This window comes from Aspergillus luchuensis, chromosome 1 (genome assembly GCF_016861625.1).
Source record: "Aspergillus luchuensis IFO 4308 DNA, chromosome 1, nearly complete sequence".
Classification (NCBI taxonomy): Eukaryota; Fungi; Ascomycota; class Eurotiomycetes; order Eurotiales; family Aspergillaceae; genus Aspergillus; species Aspergillus luchuensis.
In genome coordinates, this window is record NC_054849.1 from 273,258 (window position 1) to 293,568 (window position 20,311).

Sequence of the window (20,311 nt, forward strand, 5' to 3'; positions counted from 1 at the left end):
GCAGTTCGATTGGAGAATTGTGAGTAGCTAGTCAACATGGTGCTTTCTGGACGAAATGTGGCAGCCATGAGAGAGAACATCGAGCTGAGGAATGGTCTTAACGGGTATGGTTCTATCACATATGGTAGATACCTATCTTACTATAATCCCCAGTGCTCATTAAGTGGCTGATGCGTCCGCACCAGGAAGAATATCTTGAAATAAGGGCTCGGCTGCTCAGTATCCACGGGCGCGTATCCGCGGACCTTCCGCTCCTCGCCCGGAGTTAAAAATCAATACCGACCGGACATAACGCCTGTGTCAAAAAGCCACATCATAAATTTTCATACCCTGGCAATAGCAGGTCTAACAAAAGTTCAGATGTTAATTGACGCAGTAGCTGGTTAGAAATTAACACGCTAGAAGAATGGTCAGCACCACCCGCGGACGGGGTGTAAACATGCCGAAGCCATCAACATCTCCGCATTCGGACAGCCGGCTGTGCAGCTTGTGATACATCAAGAGACGGGACATTTGTCTGACACAACAAGAGATAGTAGCTGCTCTGTACAGATTAAGTTGGCCAGCAAAATGGCATGGTCATCAGACACAGTATGATTCGTAACATCTCACTCGGACGCCTGCATGAGTCGACCCACGTCAAACCCGCCAACTACCCCGTCTCACCTCCAGAGCCCTGTCATATGCGGGGCTTGCAAGATGTAGCACTCACGATCCACCCCAAATCCGGACCAGAATCAAGTCTCCAGTAACAGCGGCAGCAAGCCGTGCCGTCATGTTCTCGCGCTCCGAATTTCCGTTGACGGGGGTCCGGGCCCTCCAACCAAGACAACTTATTTAACCCACAACATGCAGCCCATGACATGACGTTCACACATCCCAGAAAGAACAACTACCTAGCTCACCCTCATCCAAAAACAAAATGAAAATCCTCATCTGCGGCGGCGGCTGCGCCGGCCCCGCCCTCGCCTTCTGGCTCGCCCGAACCAACCACCAAGTCGTGGTAGTAGAACGCTTCCCCCAGCTACGTGACAAAGGAGCGCAGATCGATCTCCGTGAGCAAGGCATTGAAGTAGTCCGACGAATGGGTCTGCTCGACACCATCCGCCAGCACTGCGTCCACGAAGACGGCTTCACGCTCGTTGACGGCAACGACCACGTCACAGCACTGATTCGACCAAACACATCTGGACATGGATCGCAATCTTTATCATCCGAGTTTGAGATCATGCGGGGCGACCTAGTCCGGATATTATACGACGCTACCAAGAACAGCGTGGAGTATCGGTTCAACACGACCGTGGAGCGCTTCGAGCAAGATGATGAGAAAGTAACGGCGCACTTCTCGGATGGGACGTCCGAGATGTTCGATCTGCTGGTCGGTGCAGACGGGCAGGGCTCGCGAATAAGACGGGGGATCCTGCCATCAAATGCAGCTGATCCGTATCTCCATCTCGGTATCCACGCAGCATACTGGTTCGTTCCGCGAGAGAAAGGCGATACCAATACCTTCACGACCTATGTGTCTCCAGGTGGACGGGCGATATTTCGCCGGAGTCACAGTCCCACAACATCGCAGGTATATTTCATGTTGAAAGATGACGATCCATCGCTTGCGTCTATTCACCGCGCGTCAGTGGACGCGCAGAAGGAGTTCTGGATACGGCGGTACCGCGGGGCGGGGTGGCAGACAGAGCGGTTTATTGAGGGGATGAAGACGACGGATAATTTCTACTCGCAGGAGATAGTGCAGGTGAAGACGGAGACGTGGTATAAGGGACGGGTGGTGTTGTTGGGGGATGCGGCTGCGTGTCCGGCTGTGGTGACGGGCATGGGGACGACGGGATGTCTTGTTGGGGCGTATGTGTTGGCTGGGGAGATAAACAGACATGCGGGGGATGTGGGAGCGGCGTTGAGGAGTTATGATGCTACGTTGAGGCCGTTTGTGAAGGAGATTCAGAAGTTGAATACGTCGATGGTGAGGATGTTCTTCCCGACTTCGTGGTGGGGCATCTGGTTGCTGCATTGGTTTGCGGCTGTGATGTGTTTCTTGAGGATTCCGGAGCTGTTAGATAGGATGGGGAGTGAGGAGGTGGGTGGGTGGAAGTTGCCTGAGTATGAGGAGTTGAAGGCCAAGAACTAATTTATATTTAATTGAAAAAGCAGGGCAGTAGTAAGATCTCTACTTCTAATATAAGATTGTAACAAGAATAGGGCCGTAATGCAAATCGCAGGATATCGTAGTAGTAGACTCAGTAGAAGCCTTCACCGAGACCTCTTATATCATCATCACCAGAATTATCTATAGGAGACCGTATACTAGATAATACGTGGAATGTATGATGATTAGGAATTCGGAGAGTGGCGCAGGCGAGAAACCTTCACATCACTGGAAACGGTGACCCTCTTAATCAACTTGAACTGTAAGTTTCAAGTATAGGTGAGAAAAGCTTTACCATCCCCTCAAGACTCTTTTCATTAAATCTTCTGCGCACTCCCTGCTCAGTGATGATAATTTGAGGTATAGTATGGTGATAGTTAAGGTTCTGTATAATATTCCTTGTCATACTATCATTGAGTGATTAAGTGTGTATGTAAATCCATATCCATAGCCCATCCCCAACTCCGCCCATCATTAATCCCATATCCATACTCCATCATAAATTATAATCCATTACTCCCTCCTCCCCCAATCAAACCTCCCCGTCCCCTCCGGCTCCTTCCCTGCCGGCTCCGTCTCAATCACCGTCTCCTGAGTCACCGTAATATCACGCATCTTGCCCTTCTTGCCCGTACCCACCAAGCCCTCCTCATCACTTCCATACCCGGCAGTAATGGTCCCTTCATGCACCGACAACCTTGTGCGAGACTTCTTCGTAGCCGTTTGTGTATTTCCTTCCCGACTAGCCAGCGGATACGACTCGCCCCGTCTCCGACCATAACTGCCCGTCCCTCCTCTCGCTGAACTGAACAGCACGCTAAGTCCGATCTTGCTTGCTCCCTTACGAAGCAGAGGTTGTATGATGGGGAGATTGGCCACGACGATGGAGACGAATGTCTCGCGACATGCCCATTGACTTCCTGCGACGGCGCCGTCGGGGCCGGCCTGCGTTTGTTAGCGATTTTTTCCATGGGTAATGGGGACACTAGTGGGCGCTGGAAATCGTACCGTGAGAATAGTCACGGCGCGGATAATGCCCGCCATAATGATAAAGGCCGCGCTGCTGAACAGTGCCATGAGTGTGAGCTTCTGACGGATGCTGATTTTGACAGCCCAGAGGAGCGGAAGTGGGATGGACATGAGGTAGAGATCGGTTATGACGTTCGGAATGACGACGATGAGGACGCTTAGGGTCGATTTGGTCGGTTGACAGATGTCTAAGGTAGGACGCCAGTTAATTGATGATATCAAGGGGTATAGCTGCGGCAGAAAGAGGGTAAGAAACATACTGCCCGGGTTGGGGTTGATTTGCCAGTTCTTGTGCATGGGCTGACAGCCCAGGACGATGGTCAGACCCACGAGGAGATAGGTCACTCCGAGGAGGATGTATGCGAAGCGGACTCGTGCGGGGAGATTGTTCAATCCAGATCTAGACAATCAGTTAGCTTTGTCGACATGAAATCAGAGCCGATACCATACGTGAGGCGCGAGTAGTAAATGGCGACGCAGAACTTGATCAACCACAGAATCATGGCGTACAAGGACCATCCGATGACCTGAATCTTAGATCCCCATTGCCGATCGTAGTACTCTTTCGAGGACGGGTCCACGGTCGCTCGTTGCTCGTCGGTCATGTAGCTGTTCGTAAGGCCGTTGAATTTGCTGCGGACAAGATGCGCTGCGACAGTTTCGCCGATAAAGACGGCCTGCGTCGGTTAGAAGACAACGGTCGGAATGTCGGTGTAGGAAGACATACACCTGCCAATGGCATCAAATAGTCATCGACAGCAAAGTTCAGGGGTCCGCCGACTTGCGACCAGCGGACATAGATTCGTACGATGATGAAGAACAGCCCCAACGACATGAGGGTGAACGCCTCCGTGTCCCCGTTAGCCATGGTGAACTGGCAGACTGGATGTACTCAGACGGAGTACCGAGGAGGTCACGCCAGTGCGAAAATTGTGCGCATATTGTCCTTATAACCCATTTCGGGGTCGGTTCTTCTGCAGAACAGAAAGGGGCACACGAGGATGCAAATCATTCATATTCTGGAATGCCAAGGGCATCCATCTAGAAGAGATTTCCTGACCGACACCCAAGGCAATTTTAGAGCGAAATGCTAATCTTAGGTGACAGGCTTTTATTGGCCGTGTGTTGGACATAGGGGTGAAGGTTAGTTCTACCGCGTGCGCTAGAGCCACGATCCGGGGAACGAGACAGCGGCAGCGCCCAAGGCGAAGCGGAAGTCAGTCCGGTGAACTCTATCAGTGCCAACGGCATGCTGCTATGAGCACCGGAGTGGATTCTATTTCGTATCTCGGCATCGGGGCAGGCGTTCCAGACACGCTGATCGCGACCCACGCGGCACCGGATTGACGTTTTCATGCCGAAAGAGGTAGCGAGGAGCGACGCACCAAGCCATTGTGGACGATGGTGTTGACGTTGACGTACGAGTTCTCCTGTGATGTAAATCCTTTACGAGGTGAGGAAGCTTATCTTGTCGTCTGGTGTCGACACTGCGTACGCGTGCTCTTTTCGGAAATCGCTGGATACTCGAGGGTCGCGCTTCAAAGAACTTGAACCCTAAATGTCAATAGCTCGGGATGAGACCGAGACAGCCGCCATGATAAAAACAGAAGCCATCCCGCCCTCAAGTTTGGGTCGGTCGGGAGGCGCCCCTGATCCATCAATGGTCAGAGCTCATAAACAAGCGGATCTCAGTGGGTCTGAAGCTGCTGAATTTGAGGCAGATGATTTTCGTGAGTCGGATCACGACTGGATGCTGGCAGCAGAGATGGTGGCTGTTGGGTGATCTGCAGCTTAAATTAGTTAATTGCTATCGGACATTGAGCGTCGACTTCATTTTGCAGCTGCAAAGCACGGAGTATGTTCCTCGAGATAGTGAGGTGAAGGTTACCAGTGACGATCTTAGGTCTTTTCGGTTTCTCCGCGATCTTTTCGTTCGATGAGGGTACCACAATATCACCCGCACGATCAAATTTTCAACCATGGTTAAAAACTTGGCGGTACCGTAGGTGTGGACAACCACTGTGCTCCGTACACAATAGCGATCTTTTCCCAAAGCGGAGGAGCTTGAAAGGGCAACTTAAGCGTAGCAGCATACAAGAACGCCTGGTCAGTGGATTGCATTCCAAACTAATGACTACGGACAAAGAAGATAGAGGTGTTACCGTCCAGTTGAGCGCTATTTGGCAGATAGTTTGAGGGAACAAAGAAGACGGAAACGAATGGAGATCGCTGTACGCTTTGAACGACGGTGAATAAAAACATGATCTACACCTGCGAGGATTTAGCGAACCAACAGGTCGGGACTGATGATGCTAGGAATGAAGAAAAGTAGAGGGGAAAACGGACAGCTGCATTGATCGATGTAGAGGGGCAAGGGTCTCTTCGTTTAGGCGAAGTGGATACCTTGGCAGGGGACCACAGTATGACTTGAAAACCAGACATTTACTGCCAATGCATCATAAACTGACTCGGTACTAATGACAAACTAATCCGTACAAAGGCAAAGCAACCCAGAGACCCGGTACATCATGAATCTGGCCAAGACACACTCAATTTCCGATACCACGGTCTACCCACTTCCAAGCGTGCACAATGACCAATCCCATACATCTAAATAGCCGCATGCCCATGCGTCTCAAATGGTAGCCCAAAGCAGACAAACCCAACAGCAACCCATAATGCAGCACTTGCATATATGGGCGCCGGCGTGAACCCTGTCTGCGAAGCAATCAAACTAGCACAAAGCCCACCAAACCTTAATAATGAAGCAGCAGTGCCGGTACCTGTTCCTCGATGTGGAGCGGGAAAGGATTCCGGCGTGAAGGCGTACATGATTGCGTATTCTGTAACATTATCAGTGTGTGAAAACTTGTAGAGATGAGGGACTGGGGTACACGTACCGAAGTTCCCCAACATGCCAGTTATACAAGCGAACGCTAGACTCGACGTTGGGTTGCTGACGCCCACATATGCGAAGAGAAAGACGCCCGTGATGATGGACGAAATACCCATCATCCAACGCCGGCCGAAGAAAGTGGTTACGAAATAAGCTGCAGAGAGCGGCCCAACTATGCCGACAGCAGACTCGATGCAGTAGTTTCTATAAGTAGTGTAAAGGGAGTCGTCCGATGAGAATTTTGTGGCCAAGTAGGAGGGCAGAAAGTTGAAGTAGAGGGGATAGGCAATGCCTTCGTACATAGTTAGTTTACATTTTCCGGTGAGCATAAAGGGGGATGCAGTATTTACCAATTGTCAGCCAAATGAGCCAGATGATACCAGTATGGATACCAAGTTTTCTCGTGGCAAAGAGGGCCTGGTAGTGTGTGGATCGAAAGTCTTTCATGTTCTCCTTGATGATTTCCTTAGTGCTCAGACCCGGGCCCCGTGCAGACATGTTGGATTCATTGGTGGTTCCTAGTCGGGCATCGATCTCCTGAAACATGCCGATGGTCAGAGGCTCGGGCTTTCCATTCTGGCGCGCGACGTAGTTAACGGAGTCGACGGCGGCTTGGTCCTTGCCTTTGGAGAGGAGGTAGCGGGGGGTTTCAGGAAGCTTAAAGATGAAGATGCGTATGACGGTAAAGGCGAGGGATAGAGCACCTAGGGAAATTAGGGTGTATCTCCTGTATCTGTTAGCTGCTTAGTAGTAGCAGATAGAATTATGAAGACATACCATCCCATATTCTCACTTCGATGACATGTTGCTGGTGTAGAATCGGTTGGACAGCTGTAATTGGCGAGAAAGACCCAGGCCAGGAGCGACACGATCAGTTGGCCCAAGTTCCACCAGGCCGATAGGGCTGTCAGGAGGTATTGGTGACTAGTCACCATGATTAGTCTCATTAACACCAACAGACTGAAGGAGCACCTACCTCCCAGGAACAAACTCAAGAAAGATCATCGAATCTACGGGGACATTCCCTCCCGCTGCGGTGCCGATAACAGCCCACATGGCGCTAAAGGCCAAAAAGCTTTTAGTGCCAGCTGCACCACACAGAAAGATACCTGCAATCAGGAGGGTCGAGTTGAACGCGGGCTTCCGGCCGATCAAGTCGCTGGAGATACCCCAGAACGAAGCACCGAGAATCAAGCCTGTATAGTAGGCCACCGAACTGTAGCTGACCTGGACGATACCGGGAAATTCGAGTTCAATAGGCGGTTGGACACTGCTGATGCCTTGTGATGCAAACTATATTTCTCTTGTAAGTGAAGCGATCCTTGATAGACGAATAGCGCCACGAACGTTATCCACAATCCATCCAAACCCCGTTACGACGAAGAGCTTCCATTGGAATCTGCACTCATCAGTATTCAATCCCTTCCTGAAGGCAAGGACGAAGAGAAGAACGCACCTTCCCATCCCAATCTCCTCCATACACTTTCCCACCAACTCCGACTTCAGCCGATATGCTTCTGTGGTCGACGAGCCATAGAACTGCTGCACATCCGGGTCATCCAGTATGACTCCTTTCTCCTCTGCCACGATACTGTTGGCATATTGCTGAGCCGGGTCAAGCTTCTTCTCCTGCTGTATACTGTCCATGTTGATGAATTGGTGTGCATTGTCGTGAATGTGATGGCATAAGACCGGCGATCAAATAAGATTCGACATAGGTAGGATTAGGGTTGCTGTACGGGTGCCTGGACCAGTTCCGGCTTGCTGACGCAGCTGATTACGGCTAGTTACACGACATCAATAGTATCTTATCGATTGTCAAGGGTGGGGGATCGCTATCTGTGCCAGCTCGTGTGGCTGCCGTTTAGACCTCCACCTCCACTTCTGAGTCTTGGTATGACCACTGGTTATGAGGATTGGTAATCAATTGAGAAATTTGACAGATGACTTTGACGAAAGGTTGAATTTATTGTTTGTGTGGATTTGTGATAATACAAGGCATGATGTTATGAGTATAGATGGTGGTGGGGTTGAGAAGGTATCATAATTCATTGGCATAGAAGCAAGAGAGCTATGGACAAATATACAACAGCCATTACATGGATTTCAGGCACCCACCGCCGCTGTAGCCGGCGTCGTCTCCATCTTCAGCTTCGCCTTCTCCTCCATCTCCTTTTTATACTGCTCCGCCCGTCCGTAGCTCTCCTTATACGAAGCCGTCACCATGTCCTCAACGGTGATAGGTGGATACTTCGGTGCCTCTCCCTCCGCGCGACAGTTGGGCAGACACTCGCACAGGTAATCAGGGTTTCCACTGAAGAAGAACGGGATTGAGTACCGCTCGCGGCCGGACTTGTTGATGACGCGGTGAATGTTGGATTTGTACCGGTCGTTGGCCATGCGCATGAACAGGTTGCCGAGATTGACAACGTAGGCACCAGGAACTGGTTGAACCTGCATCGTAGATCTGTTAGATGACGCCCATTTGACAATCAAACAGGGAAGTGGCACTCACATCAAGCCACTGGCCAGTAGGTGCATCCAGAACCTGCAATCCATCCACCTCATCCTGCAGAAGCAGCGTAATGCATCCGAAATCGGTATGTGCGCCAATACCTCGGTTTAGCTTTTCATCTGCATCCTTAGGCTGCGCAGGGTAATGCAACATGCGCATAGTTGCGACCGCTCCGTCGGTGAGTGGGTCGAAGTAATCCTCATTTACATCCAGAGTCAAAGCCAGAAGAGACAGGACGTCCTTTGCCAAGTCAAATACCGCATTATAGTATTCCATCGATGTGCGTTGGAAATCTTCCTTATCGGGAACGGTCGGTGGCCACTGGTTTGGACCGCTGTTGAGCTTCTTCTGAATGTAGTAGGGATGATCTTCGGGGATTTCCTGGCCGATGTACAAGCCCTCTTTGAGTTCGGGGCCGGTGCCTACTTCGAGCATCTGCGAGCGGAGGAGTTCGTAGCCGCGGTTGAAACTGTTGTTGTCTGAATTCCAAATCTTGGTTAGTGGCGAAAAGGATGGAGTATAAGATGAGGTGGTTACTCTTATCGATCTTGAGCTTCTCATCTAGCGGGAGGTCGAAGAATCGCTCGGCACAGCGCATAACGCGACGCTGTAGGTCGAGTGGCACGCGATGACCGGTGATCTGGAAGAAGCCATTGTAGAGGCAGCAGTTGCGGACGGCCTCAACCAGCTGGGTCTTGGCCTCGCTGTCGCCTCCGTAGAAGGGGGAGAAATCAAGAATTGGGGGAGCGCTGGGAGCCATTGTGTCGTTGCTTACTGTTGTTGCTTGTTGCTGATGCTATTCAGGTATCTCAGGTGAATATATCCAGCATCAGTGGGCTGTAATGATCCATAATCTGTGCGCAATCTCGGACAGAAGGCCGAGGGGCTTGCTCATTCCCTCCATTTTCGGGTCTAGTATAGACAAGAGTGGGGGTAGGATGGGGCGACGATAAAGCTTGCAAAGGTCGGGTGATAAGAATGCGGAGAAGCTGAGAGATGGCGTAGATGGCCACTTCTTGCCACTTATCTCTCGGGGTCTTGAAGCTGCAGCTCGATAACCCCAGATCGGCACGGGTAGCCTAATCGGGCAATGCCTGTGCCTCCTTGCAGGTTACACAGGACAATGCCATTGGCATATAGAATGCAGCCAGCTGGCAGCTGATCAGATTTGAGGTGAGGGCTGTTCGCATTTCATTCTCGTAATGGCTTTCACCGATACTGTCGAGAAGGAGGCCATTTCGGCCGAGCCTGCAATGAAGTCTGAGGAGAGTAGTATCTACATCGACCGTGATGCGGAACGGTCGTATGGTGAGTGAGAAGAATTACTTATGGCTGCGGTTACTAATTGTTGCAGTGCGAAAGGTGGACTTTTTCGTCCTGCCACTCCTCTGTTTGGTGAGCATGGTGTCCGAGTCGGCGACCAGCTACTGACTGTGTAGATGTACTTTTTTGACTGCATGGACCGCGTAGGTAGTATCTTCTTGTAGTTGTCTGGTCACTGCTAATAGAATCAGAGTAACCTGGCAAATGCGAAAACTGATGGTCTAGACGAGGATATTCACCTGGTCGGGAATGACTACTCGTTGATGGTGCTGTTATTCTACATCCCCTTCGGGTTGTGTGACTTGCCATGGAATCTGCTGCTGAAGCGGTACTCCGGACGCTATGTGCTGTCTTTCAGTAGGTTGCACGATTGTATCATCTGAACCTGGCTAACTTGTCAGTGACTGTGGTCTGGGGAATCCTGGCTCTCTGCCAATGTGCTGTGAAAGACTTCGGTGGTATGATTGCTGTTCGCATGATCCTAGGGTAAGTCCCGCACCCATCAACGAGAGCCAGATCTAACATCGGCAGAGTGTTTGAAGCAGGTTTCTTTGCGGGGGCGACATTTTATATGACACTGTTTTACACGCGAGGCGAGATGGGCTTCCGGCTGGCCATCATGCAGTCCTTTGCGGTGCTCGCATCCGCCTTCAGCGGACTCATCTCCTTCGGTGTATTTCAGATCCACGATCCAGCTGTCAAAGGCTGGCAATGGCTGTTCATAATTGAAGGTTCAATGACCTTCCTCATGGGAATCATCTCGTTCTTCTGGTTGCCCGGCAATCCACGTACTGCATGGTTTCTCAACGAGCGTGAACGGGCTGCGGCAACGGCACGGTTACTGCGCGACACCTCGGCCGAGGTAGATACCAAACTGGATCTGAAGGTTGCATTTGAGACATGGAAGGACTGGAAGTTCTCTATCTGGTGCATTATCACGTTCACTTATCCGGTGGCATATGCGACCGCGATGAATTTCTTCCCGTTGGTAGGACATGACCTCGCCGACTGGCAGAGAAACAGCTAACGGAACAGATTGTCGAACGACTGGGATTTTCCACTGTCAAAACAAACCTCTGGACAGTCGCCCCAAACCTGGTAGGCGCGGTAGTGCTTCTCTGTGTGGCCAAGTCGTCGGATCACTTCCGCGAGCGAACATTCCACATAGTGTTCTCGCTGGTGATATCCCTTGTCGGGATGGTCATCCTGGCGACAATCGATGTCCTGAGTTACAAGGGAGTCGCATATTTCGCCTGTTTCCTGATGGCAGCCGGGTCGTATATCCCATCGTGTCTGGTGCATGCGTGGCATAACAACAATAATATGCACGAGAACTCGCGTGCAGCCAACACGGGTTTCTTCGTAGGGTTGGGCAATTTGGCGGGAATCTTGAGCGCGGCGACGTTTCGCACGCAATATGCTCCGAAGTAAGTAACCTGACTACCTGGACCGTAGAGACGACTAACGGTGTAGGTATATTCCCACCTTGGTAGCCACCTGCTGCTGCAACGGGGTGTGTATTGTGGTGGTGATCGCACTGGGGCTGTGGATGCGACGGGAGAATGGCCGACGCGATCGCCAACAAGGCCGAAGACTGCGTCCGGGAGAAGTGGATACACGTCAGTTGGCAGAGGGCGAAGACAGCCCGGATTGGCGGTACTTTCTGTAAGGTTAGAGATCTAGATAGGCCTATCTCGATTGGTGTGATTTCATTGATAGCTCCGGGATGGCATTCCTGAATTAATAATAATGGACTAGTTAGCGATAAGTGAAACCTTGTCCCCGCAGAAGGTCATTCGTCGATATGCATCTTCAGTCCGCATTCCTGCTTCTCCTCTTTTCCCATTCAGCTTATCACCGGCTTCGGCCTACCCGACCCGCAGATAAATGAGGTCTTATCCCCGGGATGTGAGTCCCTGCATGTATTCTTCTCCTGTATCGCTATATCATGACCCCCCATGAAGTCCCACGTGTGCCACTGGCCCAACTGCGGCAAGACCTTTACCCGTGCAGAGCATCTGCGTCGCCATGCCCTCAATCATGACCAGGCAAGACAAGGCTATACCTGTGAGCGATGCTCCGTGCATTTCCACCGCCCGGATCTACTGAGTAGGTGCTGCGCTACTGCAAGATATCTCGACTCCGTATCTGACCCGCCAGATCGCCATCTGATGCGCCATGCTAAGCGTGATGAGGAAGCTGGAGGCCCGGGACAAGGGGTGCTGGAGACCAGAAAACGCACTCGCCGTGCGGGAGATGGCTCCATCATCACTCGTCCTCCGAAGCGTCAGTCGCGCGCTCGTGCCAGCCACAGCTTGCCTCCATCGTCGTCGGCCTCGTCCTCGTCCATTTCCGTCACCAGCGCCCAAGACTATGGGGCCCCTGTGTCGCCCCCGACGTCGGCGAGCGACCCATCGTCCATGTCGTTGGACGAGCCCGATCCCCTACTGGCTCCGATGATGCCCAGCGGGCCATTCGAGCCCTATGTCGAGCCCATCCCGGGGCAGTTTGATGCGGCAGATGGCTCTTGGAGTCTTGGACTGGACGGGATGGGTGATTTCTTCAGTCTTGACACTGGTACATTCCCCTTGATAATGCTCATCAACACCCCAGCTGACCAAATAGCCACCGATTTCAACATGCCCTTTGCGGCCACTCATAACTACAACTGGTTGTTCGACGTCGCCTCACTGGACGACGCCTTCCCCCCCTTTGACCTCCCACTCGGTCCAGACATGGTCACCTTTGCCGAGGATGCCCTTCCCATCGAGGACCCGAAATCATACCTCGAACGTGACGGTTCCTCCGTCCTCCTCCAAGCAGCCTCCTTCGTCGAACGCAGCGACCCGCTCGTCTTCTCCGCGCCCATCCTCGACCCCCAACCAGACACCATCAACCTCGACTGGATGGACGCACCCTCCCTCCTTCAAACCACCCCCCAACCCCATCTCCCCATCCTAACAGAAGAGGCCCGTCAAGGGATTCTCAACCTCATCGCCCAAGCCCCACCCCTAACCATCGACGGCCAACCCACCCCACTGGACTCCCCTCTCCTCTCCCTCCCCTCCCTCCAATCCTACAGCGACCTTTTCTTCACGCGCTTCAACACAACCTACCCCCTCCTGCACCAACCCACCTTCTCCCCATCCACCACCACCCCGGTCCTCCTCGCCGCCATCCTCTCCATGGGCGCCACCTACAGCAGCCGCGAAGCGCACCAACTCGCCGTAGGCATCCACGACTCCCTGCGGAACCAACTCTTCTGCCACGCCGACTTCTCCCCGCAGCCCGACCTCTGGGTCCTACAAGCCATGCTTCTAATCGACTGCTTCGGGAAGATGCGCGCGGGACCGAAACAGCGCGAACGCGCCCAGCTCTTCCACTGCGTCTTGATCAAGCTCATCCGGCGAAGCGATTGCTGCGCTATTCGCCACACCCCCAACCCTGCCACTGCCACTACAGATACGGATATCGACACTCTCTGGCACACCGCCATGCACGACGAGCAGAAAAAGCGCGTCGCTCTGCACTGCTTCATGTGGGATACGCAGCACGCCGTCCTCTTCTCCCAATCCCTATGTATGTCCGCGTTCGAAATCAGATCCGCGCTGCCCTGTTCCCAGAGTACTTGGGAAGCGTGCACGGCGAGTGACTGGGCGCATCATGCATCTATGGAGCCTCCGCCGAGGATGTTTCTCTCCGTGTTAAAGGGATACATTAACCCCTCTGCGATGGCCCGGCCACGTGATCTGAATACCCTCGCTAGGATTGTGGTCCTGCACGGACTCATGTCCGTTTCGGCGGATTTGAAAAGGCGGGACCAGACGACGTTACGCGCTGAGACGCCCGAGCGAGTCGGTGCATGGACGCGACGCATGGGGAGGTCGTATGATTTATGGAAGGTAGATTTCGATGCGGATTGCTTGGCGATGAAGTTGAACTTCGGACAGCATCGCAGGGAAGACGTGGGTGGGTCGAGACGGGGTGGAGCGGGAGGGGTGTTCACGGGGCTGAAGATGGCGGCGTGTGCGCTGTATCGCGCAGCGTGGTTGGCGCTGCAGGTAGAGATACTTGATTTACAGGTTGCTGCTGGGGCGGGGAGGATCCTGGGGAGGACTGTGACGGAAGGGGATCGGGAGAGGTCGCGACGGGGGTTGAGGAAGTGGTTACTTGGTGGAGGAGAGGGAGCGTTAGGGGCTGCGAGACAGGCGGCAAAGTTGTTGGAGGAGGCGGTGCTGAGTCTGCATGATTGGGAGCAGACGGATGCGTTTCATTTCCCGTGGTGTTTGTATTTGGCGACATTGACATGTTGGGCTTTTCATGGTGGAGTGAATGGAGAGGGTGACGGTGGTGGCAGTGGTAGTGGGGAGAGAGTTACGACGGATCTGGCGAGTTTGATAGTGGCCATGACGACGTGCGGCAGTTTGGGAGATATGGCAGCGCTCGGGGGGAAATATGATACGAGGGGGTTGGTGAGGACGATGGCGCAGCAGTTGGCGACGGTGAGGTGGGCGGTGGTGCATGATGCGATGAAAGTGTTGGTGAATCTGGGGAATTGATTGTGGTTCTCTAATCTATATGTGATGTCAAATATATGTGTAGATCAACTATTCAAGCTTGAACCCTTGCTTCTCGATAACCTTCCGGATGTTCACCCACCCTCCCTGCGCTTGCGATGCAACCCTGCCCGCAACGAACTCGCCCCAGGCCTTCCTCCCAAACTTTGACTCTTCTTCATAGAACGTCCCAAGTGCCTTATCATACGATGCAACATTATCCTTCTGCCCCTCCTCGTTCCACCGCTCCATATGAAGTACCTCTCGCATCGGCAAACGCGGTTTGATCCGCCTACCAGAGCGCCTGTTCTCTGTATCCGGATACCCAACGGCCATTCCAAACACGCCCCACGTCAACGGCGGCAGGTTCAGCAGTTTACAGACCTCATCTGCATTGTGCCTGAGCGCACCCACATAGCAGATTCCCAGACCTAGTGATTCAGCCGCAATGGCAACGTTCTGCGCCGCGATGGCCGAATCCACCGTGCTCATGATAAACATATTCATGTTATCCAAAACCGGGGAATCCTGGTGACCATACTGCTCTGACAGGTTCTTGAGACGGCGCAGGTTCGGGCAGAATACCAGAAATAACGGAGCTTGGCGGATGAAGTCTTGGTCGGCTGCCAGCGTTGCGATGTTGGATTTATGCTCGGGGTCTTGGATGGCGATGACGTCCCATGTCTGGAGGAGGGAGGAGGTCGAGCCGCTTTGAGCTGCTGTGATGAGAGTTTCTAGTGTTCCTTCGGGGAGCTTGAAAGGGAGGAATGCACGGCAGGATCGGTGGGAGAGGATTGTTGACAGGGTACTGGGGAGAGAATTCGAGGGGTCGGTTGGGAGAGGGAAGGTGGAGGATTCTGAATCGCGGTAGCGCGCTTCGGCGAGCGGTGAAATTGTCTTGGTCATTTTAAGGATTATTGTAAGATACTTCGTAAAAAGGGTACAATAACAGGGAGGAAGTATTGGTAATATGCCCATTCTTATAGAGCTTTGGGTAAACCCCTGCCGTGTCTTTCACACTGTGGATACTGTGCTTTTAGATGCTGTGGGGGACGCGCAAATATCCGTGATTGGTGGGTTGTTCTTGTGTGGGCCTGTTGGGCCATTTTTACCCAATCACAACACAATGTCTTCAAAATTCGGTCCATCGGCTCAAGGCTGTCGATTGATGGCCTCAAAGAGCTGTGAATCACGGTCTTGTTTGCATAGATGATTCGTGAAGTTGAAATCACCCCTGATCCAGCAGAAGCTGGAGTCCAATAAGACTGACTTGTGGTTTTTCCGGTGCAGGACTGACGGCTGTCCAGACTCTGTCTAATATCCTCTGTACCCAAGCTGCATGTCCACCTAGCTTTGCAGCAGATATCGAGGCGATGACATCTCGGACAACTTGCCTGTCCTCGAGCCTTACGGCAACAGCCCCGAGGATAGCCACGGGCCATAGCAAATAAACTGGCGGGTAAATGTCTATCTCCAACGCAGGTACCCTGTGTAGACCACCTGCTAGACACGAGTATACTCGCTGGATTCGCTGACTGGAGGTGATGTGTGGATTCACCTTTTGGAGTAAGATTTGAAGTGATAGGTAGCATAACGCGAGAGACATGTCGGCTGAACAGATGAGGTGACTCCAGCGCGACAATTCACAATCTAGACTTCGCCACTTCGTCACTTCCGCGCTATCAAGCGGTCTTGATAGCCGAGACATCTTCGTCACGTCCGCAATAAGAAGAAAGAACTTGTAAGAGGCCTGCAGAATAGTCTGTTCAGAGTCAGAGGCTGGGCTTGTAGGCTTATCAAAATAAAGAGGGAGCCCCAGCTGCTTCCGATCCTCTGGGAGCGCATCAAGTGACGGGTCAAATATCATCATGAGGCATGCTTGGTACAAGAATGACTCGACGCAGATGCGATCAAACGTGGCCGCAGCCTTCGTGCGATACTCGCATGGTCGGCGTTGGGTAAGTAGGAGCCCCGCGGCTTTGACATGCGGCGCGACAGTGGGTATGGCATCTGATCTGCAGGACTACAGTGGTATAGGTTAGCTTGCGTACATGAGAATTATATAAAATCGGATACATGCCTCGAAACAGGCGAGCAGGGACACGGTTGCCAGAATCCGATCGTCACAGCCAGCTTTGGTAATGTCAGTTAGTGACATCTGAATGACATGGATCGCATGCAGATAGCTCTGAAGGGCAAGGTGGGCCGGCCACCGGTCTTTGGTCGGCAGCTGCATTCCGGCCACAGCGACCATTGCCCCAAAAAGAGGAGAGAATTGGGGTGCGAGGCGGAGCATGTGTGTTTTGTCTACCGAGTTGCGTTGTACAAAACGGGGTAAAATCGTGGAGGCAAAATATCGATATAGGTAGGTGCACTCGGATGATGAGAATGGTGCCGGCATCATGATGAGTGGAGGGAGTTGCATTAGCGATACTCCTGATGACGCTACTGCGCGCATCATGGCCTTCGTACCCCGAGAATGCCGGGATCTGCCATCTGGGAGCTGATTATCCTCCGAGGGCCACTTGCAGTCCAGCGAGTTTCGAATGCAGGCGCTGCAATGCGGATGAGTCTCGTCGCATTTCTTGCGACGCTTTCGACCTATATATGGTTGGTGAACAAGAGCCGATTTTAGCATGCAAAGAACCTGGCTTACATGGGAAGCAGCCAGTTCGGGTTCGCAGTGTGGCAGGAGGCATTACAGCGCGCGGTGCAAGTTACACTGTGTAGCGTTCATTCAACCTTCAGATAGGTCTTGGAGTAAGGCAAGACATGTGCTTTCCTTAGGTGTCAAATGGCTGCGTCATCACTATTACTGTTAAGTCTGAAAGGAGCGGAGGGAAATATTTTGGAAATCAGTAGTAGCTAAAGGACGGTTGCGAAGGATATTAGTAATCCGACCATATCCATGGCTTCTGTTCGCTGCTTCGGACAGTAAAGTTTAAAGCAGCTCAGGCGTCCTTGGGCAGAAAGGGCCATCGTTGCGCGGCTTCTTCCGCCGAGATTTCCTCGCTCATTGTGTCGATGAACATGTTATACAGATATTTGTTCATTTTATTCACCGATTCCCAGTCTTCGGAATGGATCCATCCACTATTATCAGTGCCAAGCTGGTATTTGACAAGATCCCACAGAGACAAGCTATCTTCGTAGAATTGAACTTGTTCGTCATGTCGCTTCAATTCCTCTTCATTAAACTGGAATGGGGAGCTACCCCAAAGCCCCAGGAGCTTCTAGTTCTCAGCAATGCGTATTAAGGAGCTCCGTAGTAGAACTAAGAACCCATTCGAAGGAAGCTGGCAACGCGTGAAAGGTTCCCAAAGGCATCGGTCCAAAGCCATTGCATTGAAAACTGGCTTGTTGTGTGCGCCGCACGATATTCCATAGTACTTGGATCGGATCGCTGATGTATGCTCTTCCTTGGCCGATTCCTTTTCATCTGGACCCAGCTCATCAAAATTGTCTGGTAACTTTGGCAACGTTGGTTCCCGAACGGTAACCAAATTGTATCTAACAGCACAATCCGAGCTGATGCCACTTGGCCGATATGACCGACGACAGTTTAATCGTAGCTTCGACATAAAGACCATTTGTTATACGTTCGCTTGAGGCCCTTAATGGATACGGAAACTCAGAAGGGGGAAGGGGGAGACACATCGTGACTCCTTGCTTTGACCGGCATGCAATCACGTGTCGAGGAGGACAAGCAGGGATTGTGATTTATTAGACGACAACTAAGCTTCCAGGGGTTTTGATATAAGGTCGCTTGCTACGGAACAATTTTTTTTTTTTTTTTTTTTTTTTCCCATCATAAGGAGTAACATCTATTCGCGTGTCAGCGTAACACTTTTATATTGGTCATTCAAGCTTTGGCAGCAGTAATTTCTGACGATGAAGTTCTATGATGCTACTTAAGGTCACAAATATATATTCTTGCACTTTGTGGTCACCCAGTATCCTCCAGGCTGTCTCGCACCTTTTCAGTTTTTCTTGGAATGCTATTATCTTACTCACTGTTGACATATACTAGTTTCTAATGATAGTGCCAGGCCTACTCTGTCAATTTATTTTAAGCAGGCTGATTAATGCAGGATGTCTCACTCATTCATCTATCCATAAATTGTATTATACACTCAATGCCGGATAATCCGTATAACCCTTCTCCTTCGGGTCAGCTCCGTAAAATGTTGCTCGATCATACTTGTTCAACTGTGCACCTTCCATCAACCTCTTAGGCAGATCGGGGTTTGCAATAAACCACCTTCCAAAAGCCACTGCATCAGCCCCGTCCTCAACGACCTTCTGCTTTGCTCCCTCACCATCAAAGTTCCCGGCCGCAATGAACCCAATTCCAGCCTGCTTGAAGATGGCTCTGAACGGGTCCAAACTGACCTTGCCCTTGCCAGGCAACGAACCCATCTTGGCCCCCTCATCCAATACCTCATCAAAGCGTGGCTCGATCATATGCGCGTATGCAATCTCTGGGGTCTCTCTGGCAATCATCTGACAGACAACCTGCCAGTTATCCTGAGGATTTGAGTCCCTCGTATCTTGGAAGTAGTTATACGGTGACAAGCGCACGCCAACTTTATCCGCACCAACAGCACCACACACAGCCTTAATTGCCTCGATAACGATTCTCGCTCTCTTCTCCGCAGAGCCACCGTACTCGTCTGTACGCGTGTTCACATTATCGTGCAGGAACTGGTCGAGCAAGTATCCATTCGCAGCGTGGACCTCCACTCCATCGAAGCCGGCCTCGATGGCACGGGTTGCGGCAGCAGCGTACTCTGCCACGGTGGCTTGGATCTCGGGGATAGTCATTGCACGGGGCGGAGTAGCCGCGTATGGCTCCCCGGTGAGTGCATTCCCGGTCATGGGAATATCGCTGGATGAAAGAGGGGTTTGACCCTCGATAAAGGCCGGTACTGTTGCGCGTCCAACGTGCCATAATTGGCAGACGATGAGGCCGCCTTTGGCGTGGACGGCGGAGGTGACATCTTTCCAAGCGTTTATTTGGGAGGGGGTGAATATTCCAGGAACACCAGGGTAGCCTGCTGCCTGTGGAGAAAAATATTAGACAAGTGAAAAGAGGAGTAATGTTGGTATACATACATGACGGCTGATGGGGGTTGCTTCGGTGAGTTGGAGACCTCCCGGTGATGCTCTTTGGCTATAGTATTCGGTCATAAGGGCATTGGGGACATAAACGCCCTCTGATTCTTGAGTAGCGCGCATCCGCGTGCATGGGGCTTGGACGACGCGATGGGAGAGGGAAAGAGACCCTAGCTTCAGGGGGTGAAAGAGGTTGTCGATTGGGGTGATAGAGCCCATTTTGCAGTATGATCTATGTGATTCTCTGAATTGGTTGTTACTTTGCTATAGAATGGGTATAGCTACGGTACATATAGGATGTCTATAGACAGCGAATGCAAAATCTCTGCTTGCATGGCCTCCATCTTTGGATTATTTGCAACATCCACTCTTGACTGATCTGTCGAGATCTGTCTAGATGGGGTGATTTAGATGAGTGGAGCAATGTTGCAGATAATTAGTCTGTTGTCTGATAGTCGGGCCACCCGACAAGCCAACCATAACCACTGGAAGTAATCCGATCGGCAACCCCCACCCTTGGAATGAAGCCCTCCACTCCCGACAAGTCTGGATCTCCACTCCACTTCATGCAGCGTTGCAGCTCCGATGCAGCTCTGACGCAGTGGCGCTTCTTCACAGGCTCTGCTTCTGCTTCGCTTCTGCATTGCCAGCTCAACCCCTCAACTCTGGGTAAGAAGAATGGGGCCTGATGGATGCCCTTGAGGCCCAGCTGCACG

At 51.9% G+C, this 20,311-nt stretch overlaps 10 protein-coding genes across 10 annotated transcripts; 4 read left to right on the top strand and 6 right to left on the bottom strand.

Annotated features, from left to right (window-relative positions):
- Positions 1-922: 922 nt before the first annotated feature.
- On the top strand, positions 923-2,143 carry AKAW2_10096S (uncharacterized protein; the record flags this gene model as incomplete). Its single annotated transcript, XM_041692989.1, has 1 exon — positions 923-2,143. The coding sequence occupies one exon, from the start codon at positions 923-925 to the stop codon at positions 2,141-2,143; it is 1,221 nt and encodes a 406-aa protein (XP_041536816.1).
- Positions 2,144-2,674: 531 nt separating this feature from the next.
- AKAW2_10097A (uncharacterized protein) lies at positions 2,675-4,058 on the bottom strand (the record flags this gene model as incomplete). The annotated part of the gene is made up of 5 exons (XM_041693100.1): positions 2,675-3,106; positions 3,170-3,378; positions 3,451-3,590; positions 3,641-3,867; positions 3,918-4,058. 5 exons carry the CDS (start codon positions 4,056-4,058, stop codon positions 2,675-2,677), a joined length of 1,149 nt encoding a protein of 382 aa, XP_041536817.1.
- A 1,742-nt stretch (positions 4,059-5,800) lies between these two features.
- Positions 5,801-7,733, bottom strand: AKAW2_10098A (MFS transporter; the record flags this gene model as incomplete). Its single annotated transcript, XM_041693211.1, has 7 exons — positions 5,801-6,033; positions 6,091-6,378; positions 6,437-6,813; positions 6,864-7,010; positions 7,063-7,379; positions 7,434-7,485; positions 7,543-7,733. The coding sequence occupies 7 exons, from the start codon at positions 7,731-7,733 to the stop codon at positions 5,801-5,803; spliced, it is 1,605 nt and encodes a 534-aa protein (XP_041536818.1).
- A 459-nt stretch (positions 7,734-8,192) lies between these two features.
- Positions 8,193-9,361, bottom strand: encD (Fe(2+)/2-oxoglutarate-dependent oxygenase encD; the record flags this gene model as incomplete). Its single annotated transcript, XM_041693322.1, has 3 exons — positions 8,193-8,540; positions 8,602-9,080; positions 9,139-9,361. The coding sequence occupies 3 exons, from the start codon at positions 9,359-9,361 to the stop codon at positions 8,193-8,195; spliced, it is 1,050 nt and encodes a 349-aa protein (XP_041536819.1).
- Positions 9,362-9,803: 442 nt separating this feature from the next.
- On the top strand, positions 9,804-11,593 carry AKAW2_10100S (uncharacterized protein; the record flags this gene model as incomplete). The annotated part of the gene is made up of 8 exons (XM_041680789.1): positions 9,804-9,909; positions 9,956-9,996; positions 10,041-10,067; positions 10,116-10,281; positions 10,326-10,410; positions 10,456-10,912; positions 10,960-11,351; positions 11,398-11,593. 8 exons carry the CDS (start codon positions 9,804-9,806, stop codon positions 11,591-11,593), a joined length of 1,470 nt encoding a protein of 489 aa, XP_041536820.1.
- A 289-nt stretch (positions 11,594-11,882) lies between these two features.
- Positions 11,883-14,483, top strand: AKAW2_10101S (C2H2 finger domain transcription factor; the record flags this gene model as incomplete). Its single annotated transcript, XM_041680900.1, has 2 exons — positions 11,883-12,501; positions 12,550-14,483. The coding sequence occupies 2 exons, from the start codon at positions 11,883-11,885 to the stop codon at positions 14,481-14,483; spliced, it is 2,553 nt and encodes an 850-aa protein (XP_041536821.1).
- A 48-nt stretch (positions 14,484-14,531) lies between these two features.
- On the bottom strand, positions 14,532-15,386 carry AKAW2_10102A (NADPH-dependent oxidoreductase; the record flags this gene model as incomplete). Its single annotated transcript, XM_041681011.1, has 1 exon — positions 14,532-15,386. One exon carries the CDS (start codon positions 15,384-15,386, stop codon positions 14,532-14,534), a length of 855 nt encoding a protein of 284 aa, XP_041536822.1.
- A 322-nt stretch (positions 15,387-15,708) lies between these two features.
- On the bottom strand, positions 15,709-17,179 carry AKAW2_10103A (Zn(II)2Cys6 transcription factor; the record flags this gene model as incomplete). Its single annotated transcript, XM_041681122.1, has 3 exons — positions 15,709-16,503; positions 16,561-17,081; positions 17,137-17,179. The coding sequence occupies 3 exons, from the start codon at positions 17,177-17,179 to the stop codon at positions 15,709-15,711; spliced, it is 1,359 nt and encodes a 452-aa protein (XP_041536823.1).
- Positions 17,180-17,560: 381 nt separating this feature from the next.
- AKAW2_10104S (uncharacterized protein) lies at positions 17,561-17,737 on the top strand (the record flags this gene model as incomplete). The annotated part of the gene is made up of 1 exon (XM_041681233.1): positions 17,561-17,737. One exon carries the CDS (start codon positions 17,561-17,563, stop codon positions 17,735-17,737), a length of 177 nt encoding a protein of 58 aa, XP_041536824.1.
- An 868-nt stretch (positions 17,738-18,605) lies between these two features.
- On the bottom strand, positions 18,606-19,814 carry AKAW2_10105A (alkene reductase; the record flags this gene model as incomplete). Its single annotated transcript, XM_041681344.1, has 2 exons — positions 18,606-19,541; positions 19,596-19,814. 2 exons carry the CDS (start codon positions 19,812-19,814, stop codon positions 18,606-18,608), a joined length of 1,155 nt encoding a protein of 384 aa, XP_041536825.1.
- Positions 19,815-20,311: the final 497 nt, after the last annotated feature.